Source organism: Rhipicephalus sanguineus, chromosome 3 (assembly GCF_013339695.2).
Source record: "Rhipicephalus sanguineus isolate Rsan-2018 chromosome 3, BIME_Rsan_1.4, whole genome shotgun sequence".
NCBI lineage: Eukaryota > Metazoa > Arthropoda > Arachnida > Ixodida > Ixodidae > Rhipicephalus > Rhipicephalus sanguineus.
Window position 1 is genome coordinate 81,509,817 of NC_051178.1, and position 22,541 is coordinate 81,532,357.

Genomic DNA, 22,541 nt, shown 5'->3' on the forward strand with positions numbered 1-22,541 from the left:
CCCCTAACGGCGTTTTTCAGGTTGTGGGGGGTTCGCTCTCTGCGCGATGAGCGTGGAGTAACAAAGGAACCCAGCGGCGGAAAACACACGTTAGAAATAAGCCATATCAATTCTGTCTGTGGTATATTTTGTCCCACTAGATTACCAGTCTACGCATTAGCTGCACTCACTTGTTCACCGTTCAACGACTGCAATATTCTGAAACAACAACTCTGTACTATCCTTACTGGTATTTACGGTTTATTCACTTACCTTTCACTAACGTTCGGGCTGGGTGATCCCTTCTAGCGTTCACCATCGACACGTAAAAACTGCAACGCGGATTTTGCGTTTGCTTAAAGTGGTAATATACCCGATATGTTCGTGCTAGTTTTTTGAGGCCGGAAATACAAGGTGAATACGTGGTTGCGCTTTTGAGTCTTCGTCGTGTTATTGCAAATGTCGCGGACAATATTTAACAGGCGTAAACTGTTGCAGGCAGCCACACAGAAAGACATGACGGGATGACGCAGCGTCCGTCTCGTCATGTCTTTCTGTGTCGCTGTCTACAAAATTCATCGCTGGTTAACCTTCATAAAGAAGAACAATATGTATCGCCAATTAGCCCCGCAATGCGCTTTGTTTGGCGTGAACGAATAACGCTGAGGGCGGAAGAAAAATAACTCTAATTGCTCAGTTACAACTGCGTCTTCAACTAATCACGTGTTGTCCAATAGCTAGTCAGCTCTAATATGTGGTCATCGTCAGTGATATTTATTAACGTGAAGTAACGTAAAAGCAAATAAAACAAGGATTTACAAGAGCACTTTTCTTTTTTGCACAGGGTCGGTGTATCTGTTTCGCTACCTGGTGGCCGTGGCACGGTTAACGTACCTGCTGCGAAAAAAAGGTCGAGCATTCAAATACGTAGAGCCAGAAAAATACGATGACACTGTGAGCAACTGCGCCATCTGTGCACCCGTGGAATGGAACAAAGAGTGCCCACGCCCGAAGGAGCAGCTAGAGGAGGTAAGCACATCAGGCTTTTGTAAAAAAAACAAATGACGTGCAATTTAGGGAACAAATTGATTAACATTTTCTGCCCTTCCACGTTTCAAGAGCAGGGGCTGTTCCGAAGCGATCATTTCTGGATATGCCACGACAATGTCTCATTCGTTGCGCGCTCATTGACTGACTCTGGAAACGCGTTGAATGTCGCTTCAGCCGTTGGGCACGTGAGATTCTGTGTCACGCAAAGCGACGCTGTCGTCGAAAGTGATTGTCTCTGAATACGATCCCAGTAAATGATTATGTGACAAGCCGTGTTGGGAGACCCGAGCCTTCATTTCGACCAAGTCGGGACACTGCCGCCAGTGCGAAAAAAAAAATTTACGCTATCGAGCGCCTGCTAGAACGGTGTACATTTTGCAGAGCGAAGACAGCCTCTTCTTCTACGGTGTGAACTCTGATGGGGAACGCCTGGTAGTCAGCGTGTCGCGCTTGCCCACTCACGTGGCCGAACTATGGCTCGCCCTCTACACATCCGACGGCACTCGGTACACGCTGCCCGCCACGATTACACTGGACCGGAGTGCCGGGAGTTGCTTCTCCGCAGCTGGTCTCCGGCTGCAGTGCTTGGCCCCAAATCGTCGTTGGCGTGTGGCATTCAACGGATTGCTCAGGCAAGTATATTGCTCTTCAGTGGAGCATGCTATCTAGATGTTTCTAGCTTATTGTTATCAGCGCAAAAGAAACGGTACACAAAAAGAATACGGCATGTTTTCTTTCATATATATTTCAAGTACGACGGTAATACCGGAGAAAATGAAACGTGTTAAATCGACCTGTAGTCGGCGGTGCGTCCGCCTACTGGGGCCTGGGCCGAAAGGGCAGCGAAAGGAGAGGGCGCCGGCTGTGAAGTGGCGTTGAGAAACAAAAAACAAACAAAAAACAGGCAAATAAATAAAAAAAATCGCGGGCTCCTTGTTCATTAACTTAAGACGACTCGAATCAGAAAGCCGTCTTCCTTTTCTTCTCACTCGATGTATTAGGGAGCCTACATGAACGACCGGTGTCCCGTCTTGTGAAGAAAGTAGCGGCGGCACTGGCGTCGCATAATCTTGAACACGGCCGGGGACGCGACACACGCAAATGAAGGAACGCGCGCGCCGAGGAAAGTTAGCATGCTCCGACTCGCTTGTGTTCGTGTCTGCAAATTGCTCCGTGCATCGGTGACCTAAATGCAAAAGGAAAAAAAAAAACAGAACAGCGTTTAAATCACTGCTACGCGCCCGGGTGCAAGACTGTACGCCCGCATGAACTAAGGCCGCAAGATATCGCTTTTTAAAGCTCCAATTTTGTGTGTGTCGATGCGCGAGGAAAGCGCGCATCAAGGGAACCTACTCCCAATGATAAAGAGCGAGAACTTGCGTGAGAAAGAAACTTGTAACGACTTGAGAAGTCCCTCGGTGCCGATAGCGCTGTGTGTGAATATCACTTTCAGCCTCACTTCATCGAGAGAGACTGCGTGCATGTAATTACCGGAGCGGAAGTTCGAGTGCCAAGAGAAAAGCCGTCTATTCGACTTGACGCGGTGCCGACAATTTTACCGAATGCACCGCCACATCTCTCCAAGGAAACACCGGCGCCGCGGCCTCGGGCAAAACGGGGTCAGCTTGCGTCTGACGACCGCAGTGAAAGAAAACGACGTCGCATTGAGCAGAGCAACGCATCGTCGCCCGACGAATGTTCAACAGTCGCTACTGCGAACGAAGGCGGTGAAACGTAAAGTGAAACGGGGGGTGTGGTCCTGGGCTTTGCTTCTGAGCAAGCCGCCTCCGTTGACGGCCTGCACAAATTCGCCGTTCCATTGACGTCGTGGGCAGCGCGCGAATTCCCTGCACTGCATACGTTGCGTCCAAGTTGAAGAAATGCTTAGAGCAAATTTCAAGACACGGCAGGTTAACAAAAGCGTTTCCTAGAACTACATTATTGTCGCGTTTCACCACAACACGACAACGTATAATCACTCTGCGCGTCGTAAAATTTTTTTTTTTTAATTTAGCAGTTCTGTGTACGAATAAAACCGATGAGCCCTGCTCCTTACAAATGGAACGCAAACGACTATGTACGTTTTTAAACTCCTTATTTGCGCCGCGCGCGCCTTGTTTATTTATTTATTTATTTATTTATTTATTTATTTATTTATTTATTTATTTATTTATTTATTTATTCTTCTTTCCGCGCGCGTCGTTTTATTTTCTTTTTGCAACGGCGCCGCATCTGTGTTGCAGGGAGCTTCGATGGCGACGGCGGGGTGCGGGCCTAAATAGCTTCGCTCCAAAAAAAAAAAAAAAAAAGCTCGAGTCTGCCAGGGGCTCGCACGGCACATATTAGTTAATATGGTTAAGTTGCGATGGAGCGTTCATTTCTACATTCCTTTTGCTCTCTCTCACCACCTCTGAAACGCACCGGCAAGCCGAGAGAAGCTTTCAAGAGTAGTCTACTGCAGCGCCGCCACTATTTTTTACAGAAAATGGGCCGCTCCACGGCCACCGGTTGCGCCACTCAAAATATTCTAGTACACTCTACCCTAGATTTATTTATCCTGCCCCGCCACACTCTGAAAGCTTTGTGCACCTGGCGTTCTTTCGCGCTGCCTCCAGGATCGGAGGCACCTCACCTGGTTTTTCCCACCTTTGACCAAGTTACGATGTCATCTGATGACGGTGTAGGCTTATGCCACAGGGTCGAAGGAACGAGACTGCTGACCAGAATCGAGGCCAGCAGGGAACACGAACCGTGGCTTCACGTGCCACTGCGAAGCGCCGTCTTTATTTTCTTATATTGAGGTCGCGCGCTCTCCGGTTTTTTTTTCTCCGCCCAAAGGAGGGTGCTACAACGACATGTGGCGTTACGTCACATGAAGTCACCCCAGAATTTGTGACGTCATGATGAAGTCACACATTTTTGCGATCTGTGGCGTCATGTTGACGTCATCACGTGATGATTTTTTGCACCACTCGTCCTCGACGCCGCAGGACGCGAGGCGCCGAAGGTTAAATTTCGTGTTTAGTGAGGCATATAAGGCTTTCGCCTTACTAAATAAATAACTCCGATAGCGGTGTTTAAAACGAAGCGCGATGCTCTAATCAGTATGCACCTTAGGTGCATGCCTCATCAGGTGGAATGTACCAAATGGGAATATCCCTGTGCAAGCATGCTGAGACATCTGGCCCGTTTTACAACGCTGACAGCTATCGGTCTCATGTCAGGCATACGTCATCGAGGTGTGAGACCTGCGCCATCACTGGATGCATTGTTTTTTCGTAATATCATCACACAACGAAACACTCTGCCCCTTTGGCTGCGTTTCTCATTCATTGGAATCCACTGCGTCGCTCTCAGTGACCATCGGCTATCTGTGCATGGCGTTATACAGGGTGTTTCAAGAAATGTGTCCAGTATTTTTTAAAAAATCACAGAAAGGAGGTATCTGCGTGCTACCTGCGGCGTTACTTTTACTGTGGGAGAGGGCATTTTGAGATGCGTACAAACATTAATTACGGCAGTAATTATAGAAATTAAGAAAATTAACTTTTTAACCAGTGGAACTAAATGGTCCAGTCAAATGGGCGAATGGAAGCCCTTTCTGAGGATAGCCCATAGCCGCTTTGAAATTTCTGAAAGGCGGCCACTGGTAATCACCGCGGAGCGATGAAATCTGGCTCATTTTGCTGGCGATACCGAAACCTACGCACCAAAAAGCGCGTCTGCCATTCACTGGGGAAACGCCCTCCGTGACGACGCTGTTTCCCTCGCACGGGGAGGGGGGAGGAGGATAAGCTAGCGCCGTTATCATCCATTGATCTAGAACTTCGTTTCGTGGCAACGCTTATCCTCCTCCCTCCCCTCCCCCCCCTCCCCGTTCGAGGGAAACAGTGTCGTCACTGAGGGCGTTACCTCAGTGAATGGCAGACGCGCTTTTTGGTGCGTAGGTTTCGGTATCGCCAGCAAAATGAGCCAGATTTCATCGCTCCGCGGTGATTACCAGTGGCCGCCTTTCAGAAATTTCAGAGCGGCTATGGGCTATTCTCAGGAAGGGTTTCCATTCGCCCATTTGACTCGACCACTTAGTTCAACTGGTTAAAAAGCTAATTTTCTTAATTTCAATAATTGCTTCCGTAATTAAAGTTTGTACGCATCTCAAAATGCCCTCTCCCACAGTAAAGGTAACGACGCAGGTAGCACGCAGATACCTCCTTTCTGTGATTTTTAAAAAATACTGGACACATTTCTTGAAACACCCTGTATGTCACTGCGACAAGTCCACTCTATTCTCTTAATGCAAACAAGGATATCAGCTACCCCAGTTTTTTCCCTGGTACACACTGCTCTGTTCCTATCTCCTAATAATACGCCAGTAAATTCCCGTTCCATCACACGCTGCGTAGACCTTAACATTTAAAGCGAGAGCGATAAAAAGCTTGTGTCGCAGAATGTTCGGCGTCGGCAGCATTAGTTGTAAACGAAAAGTCGGGCGTTGTACCTGAGTGAAAAATGCTCATGGCTGCAAAGAATAAAAATCGGGGTTTTAGTAGGAATCAAACCTAGATATTCTGCGCGGCGGAAAGCATTCTACCACAGAGCCACGCCGCTACTTGAAGCTGCTTCGGAAAAAAAGACCACATACAGTCGTCATGTCGCGCAACAGGTCACGTTAACAGATGTAATATTACGTGGCAGAAACGTCGCAACGTTCAGGCTTCACGCCGTATGAATTCAATAGCGAATGGGTGGCTGAAAGCTCCCAAAACATTTCAAAATGCTGGACTATAATGCATCATCGACATAATCAGTCGCAGCATCAATAAAATGTGCCGCTGTGTAGGCGCACGTATTGCCTTACTGACACTCTGTGGATGATTGGCAACTCTAATTGCTGTAGGCGCCCTGGGATAGTTTACAAAGGCCAATATCGTGCGCAGAGACGTTGCTTTTGTCACGGCGTGGTTGAGGTATCCGGCGAAAAAGCGAAGCGTATGCAAAGCGAATGAGATGGCGATGCCAACGAAGCCTCTGACGCTATCGCAACGCGATAGCGTTATGAGAAGTGTAGACGTCCTCTTAGTTTTTCATTCTGCAATTTCTTTGTTACCCTCAGTTTATGAGTATCGGTGCTGGTAAAACGCAATAGTTGTACACTTTGCTTTTTAGGAACAGCGCTACGTTGCCAGTCATGATTTCGGAATGCCTGCCGTATACGCTGCAGCCCACCCTTATTCTTCGGTGAAATTGTTCGGCATAAGAAAGCCTCCGTTAGTATTCCACCTAAATATGCATAACAGTCTGCAGATCCTAGGGTCCGTTCGCCAATCATAAAATCCCGTTGTCTCGTCAGACCTCCGAACATCTCTTTTTTCTTCAGCATATTTATCTTCAACTGCCGCTTAACATTTTCTGGGTTTAGGTTGTCAAACATGTTTTGCACTTTCCCGCCACCATTGCTGATGAACACGGTGTTATCTGCAAACCCTAAGTTGCGAGAATATTCTCTGTTAACCTTTCTTCCTATTTATTCCCAGTAGAGTCATTTTAATACATACCTCTAAGCATGCAGTGAACAACATCCGCGAGATTCTGTCCTTAACCTTGCCCTTTCTTGATCGCAGTTTCTTTTTTTGCTTGCCGTGTGGAGAGTTAGGCCAGCTGTGAAATGCGTAGATGTAGGCTGTGGTCCTTATCTGTCATGATCATGTAGATGTAGGCTATGGTCAAGCCTTGATGTGAATTACCATACAGGGGCCGGGAAGAATCAATGTATTCTCAGTTGCACAGCTCGCAATGTCCCTGTCAACCAACATACACGACACACATACAGTGTGATTACTTTCAGTAGATAAAAAAAATCTCCATATCTTTTTTTTTACCCTGCAGGAAACATTCCGCGGAAGGGAATGCAGCATCGGAGGACGCAGAAGTTCACGTCAAGGTCGGGTTCATGTAAGTAATAATTAGGGTAGTTGTGTTTAGGCCAACGCAGTACGAATGCTTCTTCTTGGCTGCGTGGGGAGACTTCTCCGAAGTTCGGTTCTAGCGAATAAAAAAACAGTGAATGGAAAGCAGCGCCACTCTCCCGTTTCAGCACAAGGAAATAAATCAGATTTTTCAGAAGGGAAGCTGCCCAGTTGGCGAAAAATTTGCCGTGGCTCGGGGAGAATCTACGGATGAGTACAAGCCAATTATTCTCTTTCCCTAGCCTTGCCCCATCTTGGGGGTTTCGTAAGAAATAAATTGCCAAATAATAGCAGTACTTAAACGTAACAATAGTTGGACAGCTGGAAAGGTACATCAACTGCTTCCAACCATGGCCTTTCGGAAGGCGGCGCCCAGCATACGAGCACGCCTCGGACAAATGATAAAATTATTATTTCTGCTACTCGTTGCCATTGCTCATTAGCTGCGCATGCTGGGTTGGCGTGTAGGAATTCGACTAATGAAGACGGATTAACTGTAGGAGGGCTCGTGGGTGCATTTTTTTCCATCCTTGTAGAGAAAGCGCTGCAAGGAATAAAATAAGTTAAGCAATCCGCTGACAGTATGTACTGGTGCAACAGCGCTGAATGAAAAAGAAAAAAAAAAGATCTTCTTCGTTGCAATATTTTAATAATTGAAATGCCACGTTTTTTTGGACATCTGTTAAATGCTTTTACTAATTGATCAGCGAGAGTATGCAGCCTGCTACATAACAATATAAGACATCTATTTCTTAGCGTGGAGAGGAAGTGGAAGTGTCAATGCGAAATAAGTTCGGAGGAGTAAAGAAATTGAAAAAAAAATCAGAATACTGTAGTTGCAAGCGTACTGTGCATGCGATAGTGAATGTGGTATTTAAACAAATCCCAACGTGAAACATTTTCTGTTTGGGCTTATGCTGCATATTCAACATACGTATTGAGCAAACAGCAAGCGTTTTGCAACATTGAACAATGAATGAATGAATGAATGAATGAATGAATGAATGAATGAATGAATGAATGAATGAATGAATGAATGAATGGTTAATTACTTATACATGTTTTCGCAGCAACCAAAAGGAAAGGAGAGGACAGCAATACTAGAATGCTTTTCTCGGATTAATATAAAGCAATAATGCAAAGCAATGTTTTATGGGCGTTATCAAATCCAAGGAAATGAAAGTCGTTGTGTCTGCATCGTGCTTTGACGGGCATGGTTTTAGCAGCATCGGTCGCTCAATAAAAGCTCGACACTGAAATAAATGTTGTCGTTTGTATGCTTCCTCGTTAGGAGAAACAACCGACCGAGAACCGAGCTGCACTTTGCAATGTGCCGTAATATTATCAAGTGAACACTAGTTACAATTAAGATATCAAATGTGATTGTGCCAATTGTACACTTTACACTGTCTGGGTGTTTTGTTCATAGCTCCATCAGAACTTCAATAGCCACAGGTGCGCTCAATTTTCGCGCAACAGTTTGGTCTTCTCTGTGAGGAGACGGTTTCATTAGAACATTAGTTAGTGAGGCGAATCATTGACCATTAGCAGTGTAACTAACAATTCGTATCGTCATCTCAACCACACTACAAAATAGGCATTAATAGGGATGTACTATGGTCGAGCCGGAGACGTTCTGGCACGACCACGGGTGCGTGCAACTGACTAGAATATACCAGAGAGATTGTTTTCCTAATCGCAGTTAACTTGTCTGGTTCTAGAATAAGCACAATAAATGCCTTAGCAGCGTCTTGCACCAGTTTTTCTCATAAATGCTCTGACATCCTCATAATGTTCGTGCAGCTGGTCGGCAGTTTCGCACACGCTGGAGCAACCGGCTGAACTGTCTGCACCACTGCTGGCAGAGAGCCTTGCCCAGATGAAAACTACCGACATGCTCAACGACATCAACAAGTACGTGAAACATAGCACCTTTTGACGCAGCGCTGTATAGGACTTCACAAGCATATGCGCTAAATGCATATGAATGCACTGCATCTTGAAAAGCGAATGATATCTGTTTGTGCTAAAAGGCTGGTCACTGAAATGGACGGGTACGATCAACCAGGCATGATGGCTGGCGAGCTGACAGTTGCGGACCAGACGAGAGAAGTTTTCTTGTGGGGTTGCAAAGTGAGAACGCGAGGTAAGTGTTTCTTGTAAAGCTTTTGCCTAGAGATATTCACTTGAACGAAAACCATCAGTTTTGTATACCAATTTGCCGAAGTGTCTATACTAATTGCTGTCTATACCACTTTCCACTAAGTACATTTCATCCTTAATTTTTATATTAATATTTTATCACATTCCCTAATGCCCACTCTATCATGTACAATCCTTAGCTAAACCCACTCTATCACTTTTAAATGTTTTGTGCACCCCCGCGGCTGCGAGGTTGTCGCCCCTTGCGTCATGAATTACAATTTTTTTCTAATTGTCCGCAAAGGTTTCGCTAAGGATATATTTGTTACTTTTGTTCGGGTTAAGGGATGTTGATCCCGAGCGACCATCGCTGTAACGCTACGCTTGCGTTCCAGGACGCCCCTGGCCCATTCCATCCGCCCACTCGCCCAAAACACGTATTACTATAGGAGAGATCCGCTCAAGTTCCTCCGCCGACACTAGCGGTCTAGCCGCCTGCTACTAGCCGCCTGCTACTAGCCGCCTGCTACGACCCCTCCGCTCCCTTTGGTTCCGACGCATTTTCGAAGCTCGCACTGCGGGTGAACCATCTCTCGTTCTGCGATGTCCCCCCGACGGGGGACTGGTCATTACTGCTGCCTTGTTAACTGCCATAACAGCATTGTAAACACGAAGGGGTTGATTCCACGCTAAAAATTCTATTGATTCCGAAACAGATGGCACAAAGAGAGCAGACGACAGGCGTGGCTTACTGAAGTGCACTGAAGAAGGTAAACAAACAAGGTAAAAAAGCAGATTGAAAGGCCAACTTACAGCGTCTTTATATTAATTCTCTCCCGCTTCAGTAATTTGTCTCATGAGCTGGTCAGACTTTTTGACTAGCGAATGCGCGTGGCTGAACACGGGCTTGCAACCGCAACGTGCACAATGCGCGGCGAGGTGGCCTGACAAGGCGAGTTTTTTGACATTGCACTTGCGCTCTCGCAAGCGATCGTTTATGCGCCTGCCTGTCTGCCTACACACTTTTTTGCCACGTGTGAGCGAAACAGAATAGACGACACACTCTACATAAGACACAGACGGTTCGCGGTGCTTCTTGTTGCACACACTTGGCTTGCGCACACCCGTGTTTACTCTAACGCACAAGCTCAACAGCTTTAATAGAATAGATAGCGTAATATGAACACCGACGCGCTTTCGAATTCTCTTGAGATTGTGACAGGGCTGTTGCAAACCCCTATTCAACCACACGCATTCGTTAGCCAAAAATTCTGACCAGATCACGAGAGAAATTATTGAAGCGGCAGAGATTAAATGTAGAGACACTGCAAGTTGCCCTTCAATCTGGTTATCGGAGAAGGAAATGGTAGTGTAGTCGTGTCAGCCGCCTGTTTGATTTACTGGGTCGATTGCCTTGTGCGCCCCTTCCCTCTCCCCCTCCCCTACACTCTCTTTTGCCTTCGCGCAATATCGTATATATATATATATATATATATATATATATATATATATATATATATATATATATATATATATATATATATATATATATATATATATATATATTTTTTTATTTTTTTTATTTTTACATACTGCAGCCTCAATGAGGCTATTGCAGGAGTGGGAAAAGAAAAAACAATAACAGCAAATCAACATTCATGAACATGCTTCCAGAAATTCTTTCAGTGGTAAGCAACGCGCACTTCCGGGCAACAAATTCCAGGCTTCTATAGTTGCAGGAAAAAAGCTGTATTTGAACATGTCAGTGCGGGTGAAAAAAGTTGTAATGTTAAGGGCGTGGTCGCTCCGCGTAGATAAAGGTCTGGAGAACTGAAGATAGCTGTCTAGAGTGTCGAGGCGAGGAGAATTGATTAGATTGTAAAGGAATTTGAGGCATTCAACGTGGCGACGCTTCGCAAGTGTAGTGAGACCTAGGTGAGGAAGACAATTCGACGGAGAAAAATCCGTGTCATATCTTTTGCATACAAAACGCACAGCTCTTTTTTGAACGCGTTCTAGTTTTTTAATGTCACATTTCTTATGTGGGTTCCACACCACGCAACCATATTCGAGGATGGGACGAATGAGAGCTTTGTAGGTAAGCAGTTTGGTTTCTTGAGGAGCAAGACGGAGCGTACGATGTAAATAGCCTAATTTCTTGAGAGCCTTGTTGCATGTGAGATCAATGTGTTTAGACCATGAGAGATTGTGTGTCATAAGGATACCGAGGTACTTGAATTCGTTCACCCTGCACAAACTAACATTGTTAAAACCATAGTCAAAAGTCAAGGGGCATGAACGTCGGGTAAATGACATAACGACGGTCTTGGAGAAGTTAATATTCATTTGCCAAGATTTGGACCAGCTACAAAAGTGAGAGAAGGAATTGTTGAGAGTGGCATGATCCAGTGGAGATTTAACAGTATGATATAGGACGCAGTCATCTGCGAAAAGGCGTATTTTCACAGGGGTGTGCACGGGGAGGTCATTAATATAAAGCAGGAATAAAAGGGGGCCCAGCACAGAACCCTGGGGAACACCTGATGAAACAGGCATCGAAGGCGAGTTAGTAGAGCTGAAGCCCACATACTGTGAACGCTGCGAAAGAAAGTCGGATATCCAGCCAACCAAGGACACGTTCTTTAATATGGCAAACAACTTGTGCAATAATTTAGGATGTGAGACAGTGTCGAATGCCTTGGCGAAGTCTATGAAAATGGTGTCAACCTGGTCACCTATGTCCATCGAGCTGCTGATGTCATGAACGAATTCTGTAAGTTGAGTAATAGTGCTAAGACCGCGTCTGAAGCCGTGCTGGTAAGTGCTTAAGATTTTGTTCGTTTCAAGGAATTCCATGATATGTTTAAATATAATATGCTCTAGCATTTTACATGAATGCGCTGTTAAAGAGATTGGTCTATAATTGCTTAATAATTGAGCATTACCCGATTTAAATAACGGCAGAATTGAAGCACATTTCCACGAGAAAGGAAGTGTGGCTGACGAGAGAGATTTTCTAAAAATAATTGTGAGGTATCTGCTACACCAAAGAGAGTATCTAACTAGAAAAGCTGTTGGGATGCCGTCGGGACCGCATGATTTCTTGGTGTCTAAATTTAAAATGAGATTGAGTACGCCCTCAATTGACACTGACACATCGTCAATTCCGGGGTGAGATTCTGAATGAAAAACAGGGATGTCCGAGTTGTCAGTTGTAAAGACTGAGTGGAAGTAGGCGTTGAAGGCAGAAGCGATTGTCTGTGGATCAGAAACTGCAACGTTGTCAATTGTCATCGTGTGTGATGAAGACCCAGATGGTTGGATAGCCTTCCAGAATTTACGGGGATTTGCTTTCATTAGCTTCGGCAAGGTAACCCTGTAATAAAATTCTTTCGCTGCCTTAATTTTAGCACAAAGTTCGTTTTTGGCGCTAACAAACTGTTGGAGCTTTGTTAAGTCATCAGAGCGTCTTGCTCGACGTAATCTGGTCACACGACGCGACAAATGCAAGAGGTCCCTAGTCATCCAAGGTATTTCAGTGTTTGTTTTCTTTGTTTTCAAAGGAATGAAACAATTGATACACTTACTGACAAGACTTTCGAAAAAAGCTGATAACGTATTCACATCACTGGTGGCGCTTTTTAGCTCAAATTCTTGAAAAGAGTCGCAAAGGGCGTCTGTAATTGCTAGATCATCAGCATGGTTAAAGTCACGAAACGTGCAGTAAGTGTAACGGCATTTTGGGACGATACCCGGAACTGAGAATAATACAGCGTTATGATCGGATACGCCATCAATAATATCACATTCAAAACCGGAGTTAGCTAGAGATGAAGTGACAAAAACTAGGTCCAGGATAGCAGCATTACGTGTAGAGTCCTTAACAATTTGGTGAAGGCCACAAGACAACGAAACGTCTATTAGCTCTCTTCCGATGGATACTTCATGTCCACTAACTGTCATAGATGACCAGTCCACACCAGGAGCATTAAAATCACCCATGCAAATAATGTTAGGCGCTGAAGCAACATAACTTTGTAGAAATTGGTTTAGATTATGTAAATGTTTTACATCAGAACCAGGCGGTCGGTACACGACCCCGATAATCAAGGACACATTTTCTAGTTGGACCTTACACCACAAGGACTCAGTATTCGGTGGTGCAGGAAGTACAGAGAAGTTCAGGTGAGACCGAAGAAATAGGGCCACACCGCCGCCTCTCCCGAATTCTCTGTCTCTCCGAACCACCTTGAAGCCAGGGAGAGTTATTTCAGAGTCATGAACTCCATCATGCAGCCAAGTCTCAGTAACGCCGACAATGTGTGGGGCATAAGAGGAGATGAGGGAAAGAAATTTGGAGTAATTACTAACAACACTTCTGGCATTGATATTTAATAAGAAGAGTTTATTGTAGGTGCCACGTGGTCAAGAAGATGTTTCCCCAGAGGTTGATTCAGCGGGTTTAGCTAAGCCAGCGGATGATCTGACAAGAGTATTGGATGAACTATCCCAGTCATAACGCACCTTGTCAATGAACACATGATCAAAACGAATTTGGACAGATGCACCGTTATTCCTATAACAGGCGGATGCCTCCCAGAGCCTTTTGCGAATATTACGAACCTGGGGAGAGAAGTCTTCGGAGACCCGGAAGCCAGTGTTTTTAAGTTTATAGCAATTTTTTAACACGACCACCTTATCCTGAAAATCCAAGAGCTTCATGATAACGGGACGTGGGCGGCCTCTAACATACTGCCAAGCCTGTGGCACCTTTCTATGCGCGGACATGCAACCTTAAGAGTGTCGTCGAACCACTTGGAAATGATGGCGGATAGTTCCTCACGATTCTCGCCAGGTCCTTCACTAAGGCCATGAAGGATAATATTGTTTCTACGTGATCTGTTTTCTAAGCTGTCGTTTTTGTTAGAGAGAGTTGATATGGCGCTCTTTATTTGTTGAATTTGAGCATGCATGTGATCATTCGAAATCTGCGTACCACTAGACGTTGATGGTGATTCCAGAGAACATACACGAGCTTCCAAGGCTTCAAACCTCGCATTGACAGATGACTGAAACATTTTGATTTCAGCAATATCCTGAGCCAATTTCTTTTGACCATTTAGTAGTTCAGCCAACATTTCCACTACCGTGGGTTCACTATTAAGATCTGTCAACTGAGGTTGTGAAGCAGCATCGCGCTGAGAACGGGTGTTAGGACCCGGGTTAGATTCCACATCACCGCTCAGTAAAAGTCTGCGGGCGGCATTTAGAAGCACAGAGTACAATGAAATATAAACAAAACCGTGATAGCGATCATGTGGGCGAGGGAACAGCAGCATACATCGGTCATCCGAACGAATGCACCGAGGATTGGCAAGGTAACATACCTGCGTGATGAACAGACAGCGGATTAGCATGGTGCCCACACCGCTGTTGCCTCGCCCACTGATGAAAGAATCCACCGGGGACGCTTTTATAGCTGTAGACCACGCAGACGTCGAACTAGGTCTGTCGATGATTGGGCCGTCGAGTGTGACGTTAGCCTTGTCCGGTGCAGGATCCAGGGTGAAAGTTGAAGAAGCGAAGGTGAAATCATGGCTGTTATCCGCAAGGAAGATAGGGCAGTCCACACGTGCGCTGTCGTTCACATCAATGACACGGCGAGGGAACGTTGACCACGCTCTCCACTGTATGACGTAAGGAGCATGCGCTGTGGCATCCCCGAACATCGAGGCAGCAAGGTAGCCGGCAAACTGCGTGATGAACAGACAGCGGATTAGCATGGTGCCCACACCGTTGTTGCCTCGCCCACTGATGAAAGAATCCACCGGGGACGCTTTTATAGCTGTAGACCACGCAGACGTCGAACTAGGTCTGTCGATGATGGGGCCGTCGAGTGTGACGTTAGCCTTGTCCGGTGCAGGATCCAGGGTGAAAGTTGAAGAAGCGAAGGTGAAATCATGGCTGTTATCCGCAAGGAAGATAGGGCAGTCCACACGTGCGCTGTCGTTCACATCCATGACACGGCGAGGGAACGTTGACCACGCTCTCCACTGTATGACGTAAGGAGCATGCGCTGTGGCATCCCCGAACATCGAGGCAGCAAGGTAGCCGGCAAACTGCGTGATGAACAGACAGCGGATTAGCATGGTGCCCACACCGTTGTTGCCTCGCCCACTGATGAAAGAATCCACCGGGGACGCTTTTATAGCTGTAGACCACGCAGACGTCGAACTAGGTCTGTCGATGATTGGGCCGTCGAGTGTGACGTTAGCCTTGTCCGGTGCAGGATCCAGGGTGAAAGTTGAAGAAGCGAAGGTGAAATCATGGCTGTTATCCGCAAGGAAGATAGGGCAGTCCACACGTGCGCTGTCGTTCACATCCATGACACGGCGAGGGAACGTTGACCACGCTCTCCACTGTATGACGTAAGGAGCATGCGCTGTGGCATCCCCGAACATCGAGGCAGCAAGGTAGCCGGCAAACTGCGTGATGAACAGACAGCGGATTAGCATGGTGCCCACACCGTTGTTGCCTCGCCCACTGATGAAAGAATCCACCGGGGACGCTTTTATAGCTGTAGACCACGCAGACGTCGAACTAGGTCTGTCGATGATTGGGCCGTCGAGTGTGACGTTAGCCTTGTCCGGTGCAGGATCCAGGGTGAAAGTTGAAGAAGCGAAGGTGAAATCATGGCTGTTATCCGCAAGGAAGATAGGGCAGTCCACACGTGCGCTGTCGTTCACATCCATGACACGGCGAGGGAACGTTGACCACGCTCTCCACTGTATGACGTAAGGAGCATGCGCTGTGGCATCCCCGAACATCGAGGCAGCAAGGTAGCCGGCAAACTGCGTGATGAACAGACAGCGGATTAGCATGGTGCCCACACCGTTGTTGCCTCGCCCACTGATGAAAGAATCCACCGGGGACGCTTTTATAGCTGTAGACCACGCAGACGTCGAACTAGGTCTGTCGATGATTGGGCCGTCGAGTGTGACGTTAGCCTTGTCCGGTGCAGGATCCAGGGTGAAAGTTGAAGAAGCGAAGGTGAAATCATGGCTGTTATCCGCAAGGAAGATAGGGCAGTCCACACGTGCGCTGTCGTTCACATCCATGACACGGCGAGGGAACGTTGACCACGCTCTCCACTGTATGACGTAAGGAGCATGCGCTGTGGCATCCCCGAACATCGAGGCAGCAAGGTAGCCGGCAAACTGCGTGATGAACAGACAGCGGATTAGCATGGTGCCCACACCGCTGTTGCCTCGCCCACTGATGAAAGAATCCACCGGGGACGCTTTTATAGCTGTAGACCACGCAGACGTCGAACTAGGTCTGTCGATGATTGGGCCGTCGAGTGTGACGTTAGCCTTGTCCGGTGCAGGATCCAGGGTGAAAGTTGAAGAAGCGAAGGTGAAATCATGGCTGTTATCCGCAAGGAAGATAGGGCAGTCCACACGTGCGCTGTCGTTCACATCCATGACACGGCGAGGGAACGTTGACCACGCTCTCCACTGTATGACGTAAGGAGCATGCGCTGTGGCATCCCCGAACATCGAGGCAGCAAGGTAGCCGGCAAACTGCGTGATGAACAGACAGCGGATTAGCATGGTGCCCACACCGTTGTTGCCTCGCCCACTGATGAAAGAATCCACCGGGGACGCTTTTATAGCTGTAGACCACGCAGACGTCGAACTAGGTCTGTCGATGATTGGGCCGTCGAGTGTGACGTTAGCCTTGTCCGGTGCAGGATCCAGGGTGAAAGTTGAAGAAGCGAAGGTGAAATCATGGCTGTTATCCGCAAGGAAGATAGGGCAGTCCACACGTGCGCTGTCGTTCACATCCATGACACGGCGAGGGAACGTTGACCACGCTCTCCACTGTATGACGTAAGGAGCATGCGCTGTGGCATCCCCGAACATCGAGGCAGCAAGGTAGCCGGCAAACTGCGTGATGAACAGACAGCGGATTAGCATGGTGCCCACACCGTTGTTGCCTCGCCCACTGATGAAAGAATCCACCGGGGACGCTTTTATAGCTGTAGACCACGCAGACGTCGAACTAGGTCTGTCGATGATTGGGCCGTCGAGTGTGACGTTAGCCTTGTCCGGTGCAGGATCCAGGGTGAAAGTTGAAGAAGCGAAGGTGAAATCATGGCTGTTATCCGCAAGGAAGATAGGGCAGTCCACACGTGCGCTGTCGTTCACATCCATGACACGGCGAGGGAACGTTGACCACGCTCTCCACTGTATGACGTAAGGAGCATGCGCTGTGGCATCCCCGAACATCGAGGCAGCAAGGTAGCCGGCAAACTGCGTGATGAACAGACAGCGGATTAGCATGGTGCCCACACCGCTGTTGCCTCGCCCACTGATGAAAGAATCCACCGGGGACGCTTTTATAGCTGTAGACCACGCAGACGTCGAACTAGGTCTGTCGATGATTGGGCCGTCGAGTGTGACGTTAGCCTTGTCCGGTGCAGGATCCAGGGTGAAAGTTGAAGAAGCGAAGGTGAAATCATGGCTGTTATCCGCAAGGAAGATAGGGCAGTCCACACGTGCGCTGTCGTTCACATCCATGACACGGCGAGGGAACGTTGACCACGCTCTCCACTGTATGACGTAAGGAGCATGCGCTGTGGCATCCCCGAACATCGAGGCAGCAAGGTAGCCGGCAAACTGCGTGATGAACAGACAGCGGATTAGCATGGTGCCCACACCGCTGTTGCCTCGCCCACTGATGAAAGAATCCACCGGGGACGCTTTTATAGCTGTAGACCACGCAGACGTCGAACTAGGTCTGTCGATGATTGGGCCGTCGAGTGTGACGTTAGCCTTGTCCGGTGCAGGATCCAGGGTGAAAGTTGAAGAAGCGAAGGTGAAATCATGGCTGTTATCCGCAAGGAAGATAGGGCAGTCCACACGTGCGCTGTCGTTCACATCCATGACACGGCGAGGGAACGTTGACCACGCTCTCCACTGTATGACGTAAGGAGCATGCGCTGTGGCATCCCCGAACATCGAGGCAGCAAGGTAGCCGGCAAACTGCGTGATGAACAGACAGCGGATTAGCATGGTGCCCACACCGTTGTTGCCTCGCCCACTGATGAAAGAATCCACCGGGGACGCTTTTATAGCTGTAGACCACGCAGACGTCGAACTAGGTCTGTCGATGATTGGGCCGTCGAGTGTGACGTTAGCCTTGTCCGGTGCAGGATCCAGGGTGAAAGTTGAAGAAGCGAAGGTGAGATCATGGCTGTTATCCGCAAGGAAGATAGGGCAGTCCACACGTGCGCTGTCGTTCACATCCATGACACGGCGAGGGAACGTTGACCACGCTCTCCACTGTATTACGTAAGGAGCATGCGCTGTGGCATCCCCGAACATCGAGGCAGCAAGGTAGCCGGCAAACTGCGTGATGAACAGACAGCGGATTAGCATGGTGCCCACACCGTTGTTGCCTCGCCCACTTAGTGGCGCGATGTGGCGCGATATATGCCATCACGTGCACTAGGCACTGAGTTGTTAGCGTTGTGCCCCGTCTTGATGTGTCGCCGTCCGTGTGCTTATTTGCGCTAATGTTCTGCATTATTTCTTTCCAACTAGCCCGTCGGTCTGTCCTCTTGAGCGGTGATATGTTTTGTCTACTTACGCAGCGCCGATGCAAATGCATGGTAGCCAACATAGGCGACACGGATTTGTTGCAGATATATTTTGTGAGGAACAGCACAATCATGTCTCTTGGGGTAAATGTAGTGAATATGGCGCCCTATCCTGTCTTCTCCCGATTTTTTTTCTTCGTTCTCACTTGCGCCACTAATATTTCGTTACACAAAAAGCCCTTCGCCAAGACCAGGATGATGTCGACTACTATTACCTGATCCGCATCTCCTAAAAGGCCGAGTAGACGCTGCCCCTTCGCCACACTGCAGCTGCGAAAGAAATCCTCAGTGACGCGGATCTTAGAACGCTTCGCGAGCTATGAAACCCCCGAACACACGTGGAGACAAAGTGCAGCGTGCGTGCAAAGCAACGGGAACTCAAGGCGGTGTGAAGGTGAGAGCGCAGGGGTGTAGAGAATGTGAGAGGGCCATGTAGAAGGCCCGACCTGCACCACTAATGTATCGCTGGGACAGGGGTGTACAGTCGCGTTACGAGCTTTTTCTCCACACTCAACGGCAGCGCCCAGCACCGCAGCGCCGCTCCACGACGCTAATCTCCTCAATACTCGCGGACAACTCTTCTTGGCAATGGAGGGACAGCTACGTGGGCGGAGCTTCTGCACATGCGCTCCAACGCGACGTAGACGGACGGGACGGTGTCTCCGTTCGTTCTGTGCCTGTTCTTCGCCTAGCAGATGACAACATGAGTGACAGCACTCACAGCACTGCCATTTTTAAGTCTGACCGTCACCTGAGCCTCGATAAATACCGTGCGGCGCGAGAGAACGCTCTGTCTCAAAGCGTGTTCAACATTGCGCCCCTACTGTGCATAACATGCAACTCCTGCGCTGGTAGTGTTCCACCACGGCCGCATCTCTCCTTCCGCCTTCAGTCACACCTCCTCTGCACTGTCGAACACGTGACCTTCCCCTCCTCCTCTTACGAGGTTCATCGTTTCGCCCTGGTCCCGTGATCGTCGATAAAACGCATTCATATGCTTCCCTTAAGTTAATGTTGTGCAAACGTGGGTATATATATAGCCCAGTGGTCACGACGCTTGTCTACGGACCGTGGGGGCCCGCGCTCAAACCCCGCCTTGTCAAGGAAGCTTATTTTATTTATTTATTTATCCACTCCCCCTTTCAGTGACATCTCCTTCCGCAGTCTAACACTTAACTTGTTTCTCTTTCCACCTCTCACGAGGCTCCTCCTTTCCCCCTAGTCACGCGACCTGTTTCAGCGAAGCCCGCACGACAACGGCAGGGTCCTCAAAGGCAGCTTCGCTTTAGTACACTACCGTTACGCATCATTCGTGAGACAAATTCTAAAACAGATGATACGTGGTTTTTCTTTTAATGCGAAGCATTTCTTAGCGATCCTCAAGCACTTTGACCGTTTCTATCTACGTATCTATCTATCTAGCCGCCTACGTCTGGGCGCTCTCGTGGTCGTCTTCATAACTTGCAATATACCGAAATTGGCATAGCAGGGGATCAGTGTATGACGACCACGATTCAGTAGTGATGACATGAATAACGCAAAATACCTGTCGCGTACGTCATGAAACCCCTTCTCTCAGTCACGTGTGGCACATACCCGCATACCAGAGTTCATGTTATGCGGGTATGTGCCACAGGTGATACAGAGTCTCAACCAACACAATAACGGCGAACACACACATTGACACGAAGGAAAAGTGATCATAATCGTTGGGGTATTACGTCTCAAAATCACGATATGAATATGAGGGACGCCATAGCTAAGGGCTGGGGAAAGTTTGACCATCTGGTATTCTTTAACGTGCACCGAGATCGCACAGTACACGGGCATCTAGCATTTTGCCTCCATCAAAATTCGACCGCCGCGGCCGGGATCGAACCTGCGACCTTCGGGTCGGCAGCCGAGCACCTTAACCGCTACACCACCGCGGCGGACGCAAGGAAAGTGATTGAACTGAAGACCAATTATCCCTGGAAGACGCTCAACTACCATCCACTCGTCCACGTGATCCGCAGCGTGGGCCACGTGGATTACGCAAAAGCCAGCGTCAATGCTTCCTACAATAAATCTCCTGAGAGAACCACGCCTCTCATCATTACCGGTGATTTCAACATTGATTTATCAAGACCCAACTACGCTTGATCCTTATAGTGCGTGAAAGACGGATTCGATGTGGAAAGGGCATGAAAAGACCTCGCTGCCACGTCATCGACAGGAGGCATCATAGATCATTTCATCGTAAAGGCATCCAGGATTTCCACTAGCTGCACTATACCTCGCATTTCACTACACTTGATCACTACACGCGATCACTATAATTGTTCACTACACGCGATCACGAACGCATCCGATTAACAAGTCCGGTCCAGCTGCTGGTGCTCACTGATCGCGGTGATATTAACCTTGTTCACAAACTGTGAAGATCCCCTTCTACACATACACACGGGTTCGTAAAACGCGCGTGCGTTCGCCGTCATAACGGCTAAGTATCAACATAACAACTGTAACTGTGACTGTAACGTTCATGCAGTGCGCCTGCCACTCGGCTGTGTATATATCTAGGGAAACTTTCCTGAATGTAGCTTATTAAAGACGATAGTCTTTCTTGGGGAACTTAAACGGAGAAATTTTGGTCTGTCTTTCTGTCTGTCTGTCCTTCTGCCTGTCTTTCTGTTTGTCGCCACGTCCCTGGATTCAGCCACTCGGCCAAAGTTGAACCACTTGCACAAGGGCCAGCCATCGTGAACGGCTCACTAGGTTCATACTTGTGTACATGGTTGATCAAAAAGCAAACATTACGCATACCTGAGGCGCAACATCACTAGGTAAGTATTAGGTAGTGTGTTCCTTTAATAGAAAATACATAGATACGTAATTTTAGAGACCCTAGTTTCTTAAGCTGCGCTGAAAATGCGACTGCGCCGAAACTTGGCTTCCTCCGTGCCCTCCAAGGAGGTTTAAAAAAAAATTCTGGAGTGGAAGCTCTCGCAACGCCTTGCCAGCACAAGTGAAGCCAGCTTTCGCCCACCAAAGAGCTCGGAAACATGCTCTCTTCTGGTGGTGCCTACTAAGAGATCAAATGGCTTTGATCTGTTAGTATAAATACTACGTTAATTACAAAATAAAAGATAGTTGTTGCCGACAAAAGTAACCCGTCGAATGGAGTATTGGCGATTGATCTTCAATAAAATTTTTCATGACTTTGAGGCTTACTGATAAAAACTAGTAACACAAAGACACGCTTGGAGCAGTATCTCACCCGTAAAAGTTGCCGTATTAAACTCGTCTGGCGTGCGTGGAGAACGCTCGCTTTCCTTCGGCAAACGCCGATGATTTATCGTGCCCCTACTAAGATGGCGGCCGCAGCCGCCATCTTTTGGTGGGCACGGCTTCACTCTTACGCAATAATCGCCACTCCAGCATTCTTTTTTTAACCTCCTTGGCATAGAGTTTCCTACAATACTTACTAGAGGGAACTCTGGCGCTAGTGTCTATGGGAGCTGCAATGCATCGCGCTTCAGCCAGCATGGGAATCATGGGTAGTACACGGATTTGTCTAAACTTCGTTCTTTCGGCTCCGTTTGGCTCCGCGTCGGCTGCATCCGCTTTGTCGCAAAACGAAGTTCAGCAAAAATCAGCAGTTTCACTTCACCACTTCAACTTCTTTAGGCTCACCGATTCAAATCTGGTCACGAAGTTCACAACGATCCATTCTTTTATCCGAAAGAAAACCAAAACAT

General features: G+C 47.8%; 1 protein-coding gene across 1 annotated transcript in view; it reads left to right on the forward strand.

Moving 5' to 3' along the window:
* The window catches only part of LOC119386796 (putative phosphoenolpyruvate synthase), a 122,378-nt gene that overhangs the window by 25,579 nt on the left and 74,258 nt on the right, over window positions 1-22,541 (forward strand). The window contains exons 2-7 of the mRNA XM_049414040.1: window positions 824-1,008; window positions 1,411-1,665; window positions 2,615-2,763; window positions 6,916-6,981; window positions 8,799-8,909; window positions 9,029-9,141. Coding sequence (XP_049269997.1) covers window positions 824-1,008; window positions 1,411-1,665; window positions 2,615-2,763; window positions 6,916-6,981; window positions 8,799-8,909; window positions 9,029-9,141 — 879 coding nt within the window. The remainder of the gene's footprint in view (window positions 1-823; window positions 1,009-1,410; window positions 1,666-2,614; window positions 2,764-6,915; window positions 6,982-8,798; window positions 8,910-9,028; window positions 9,142-22,541) is intronic.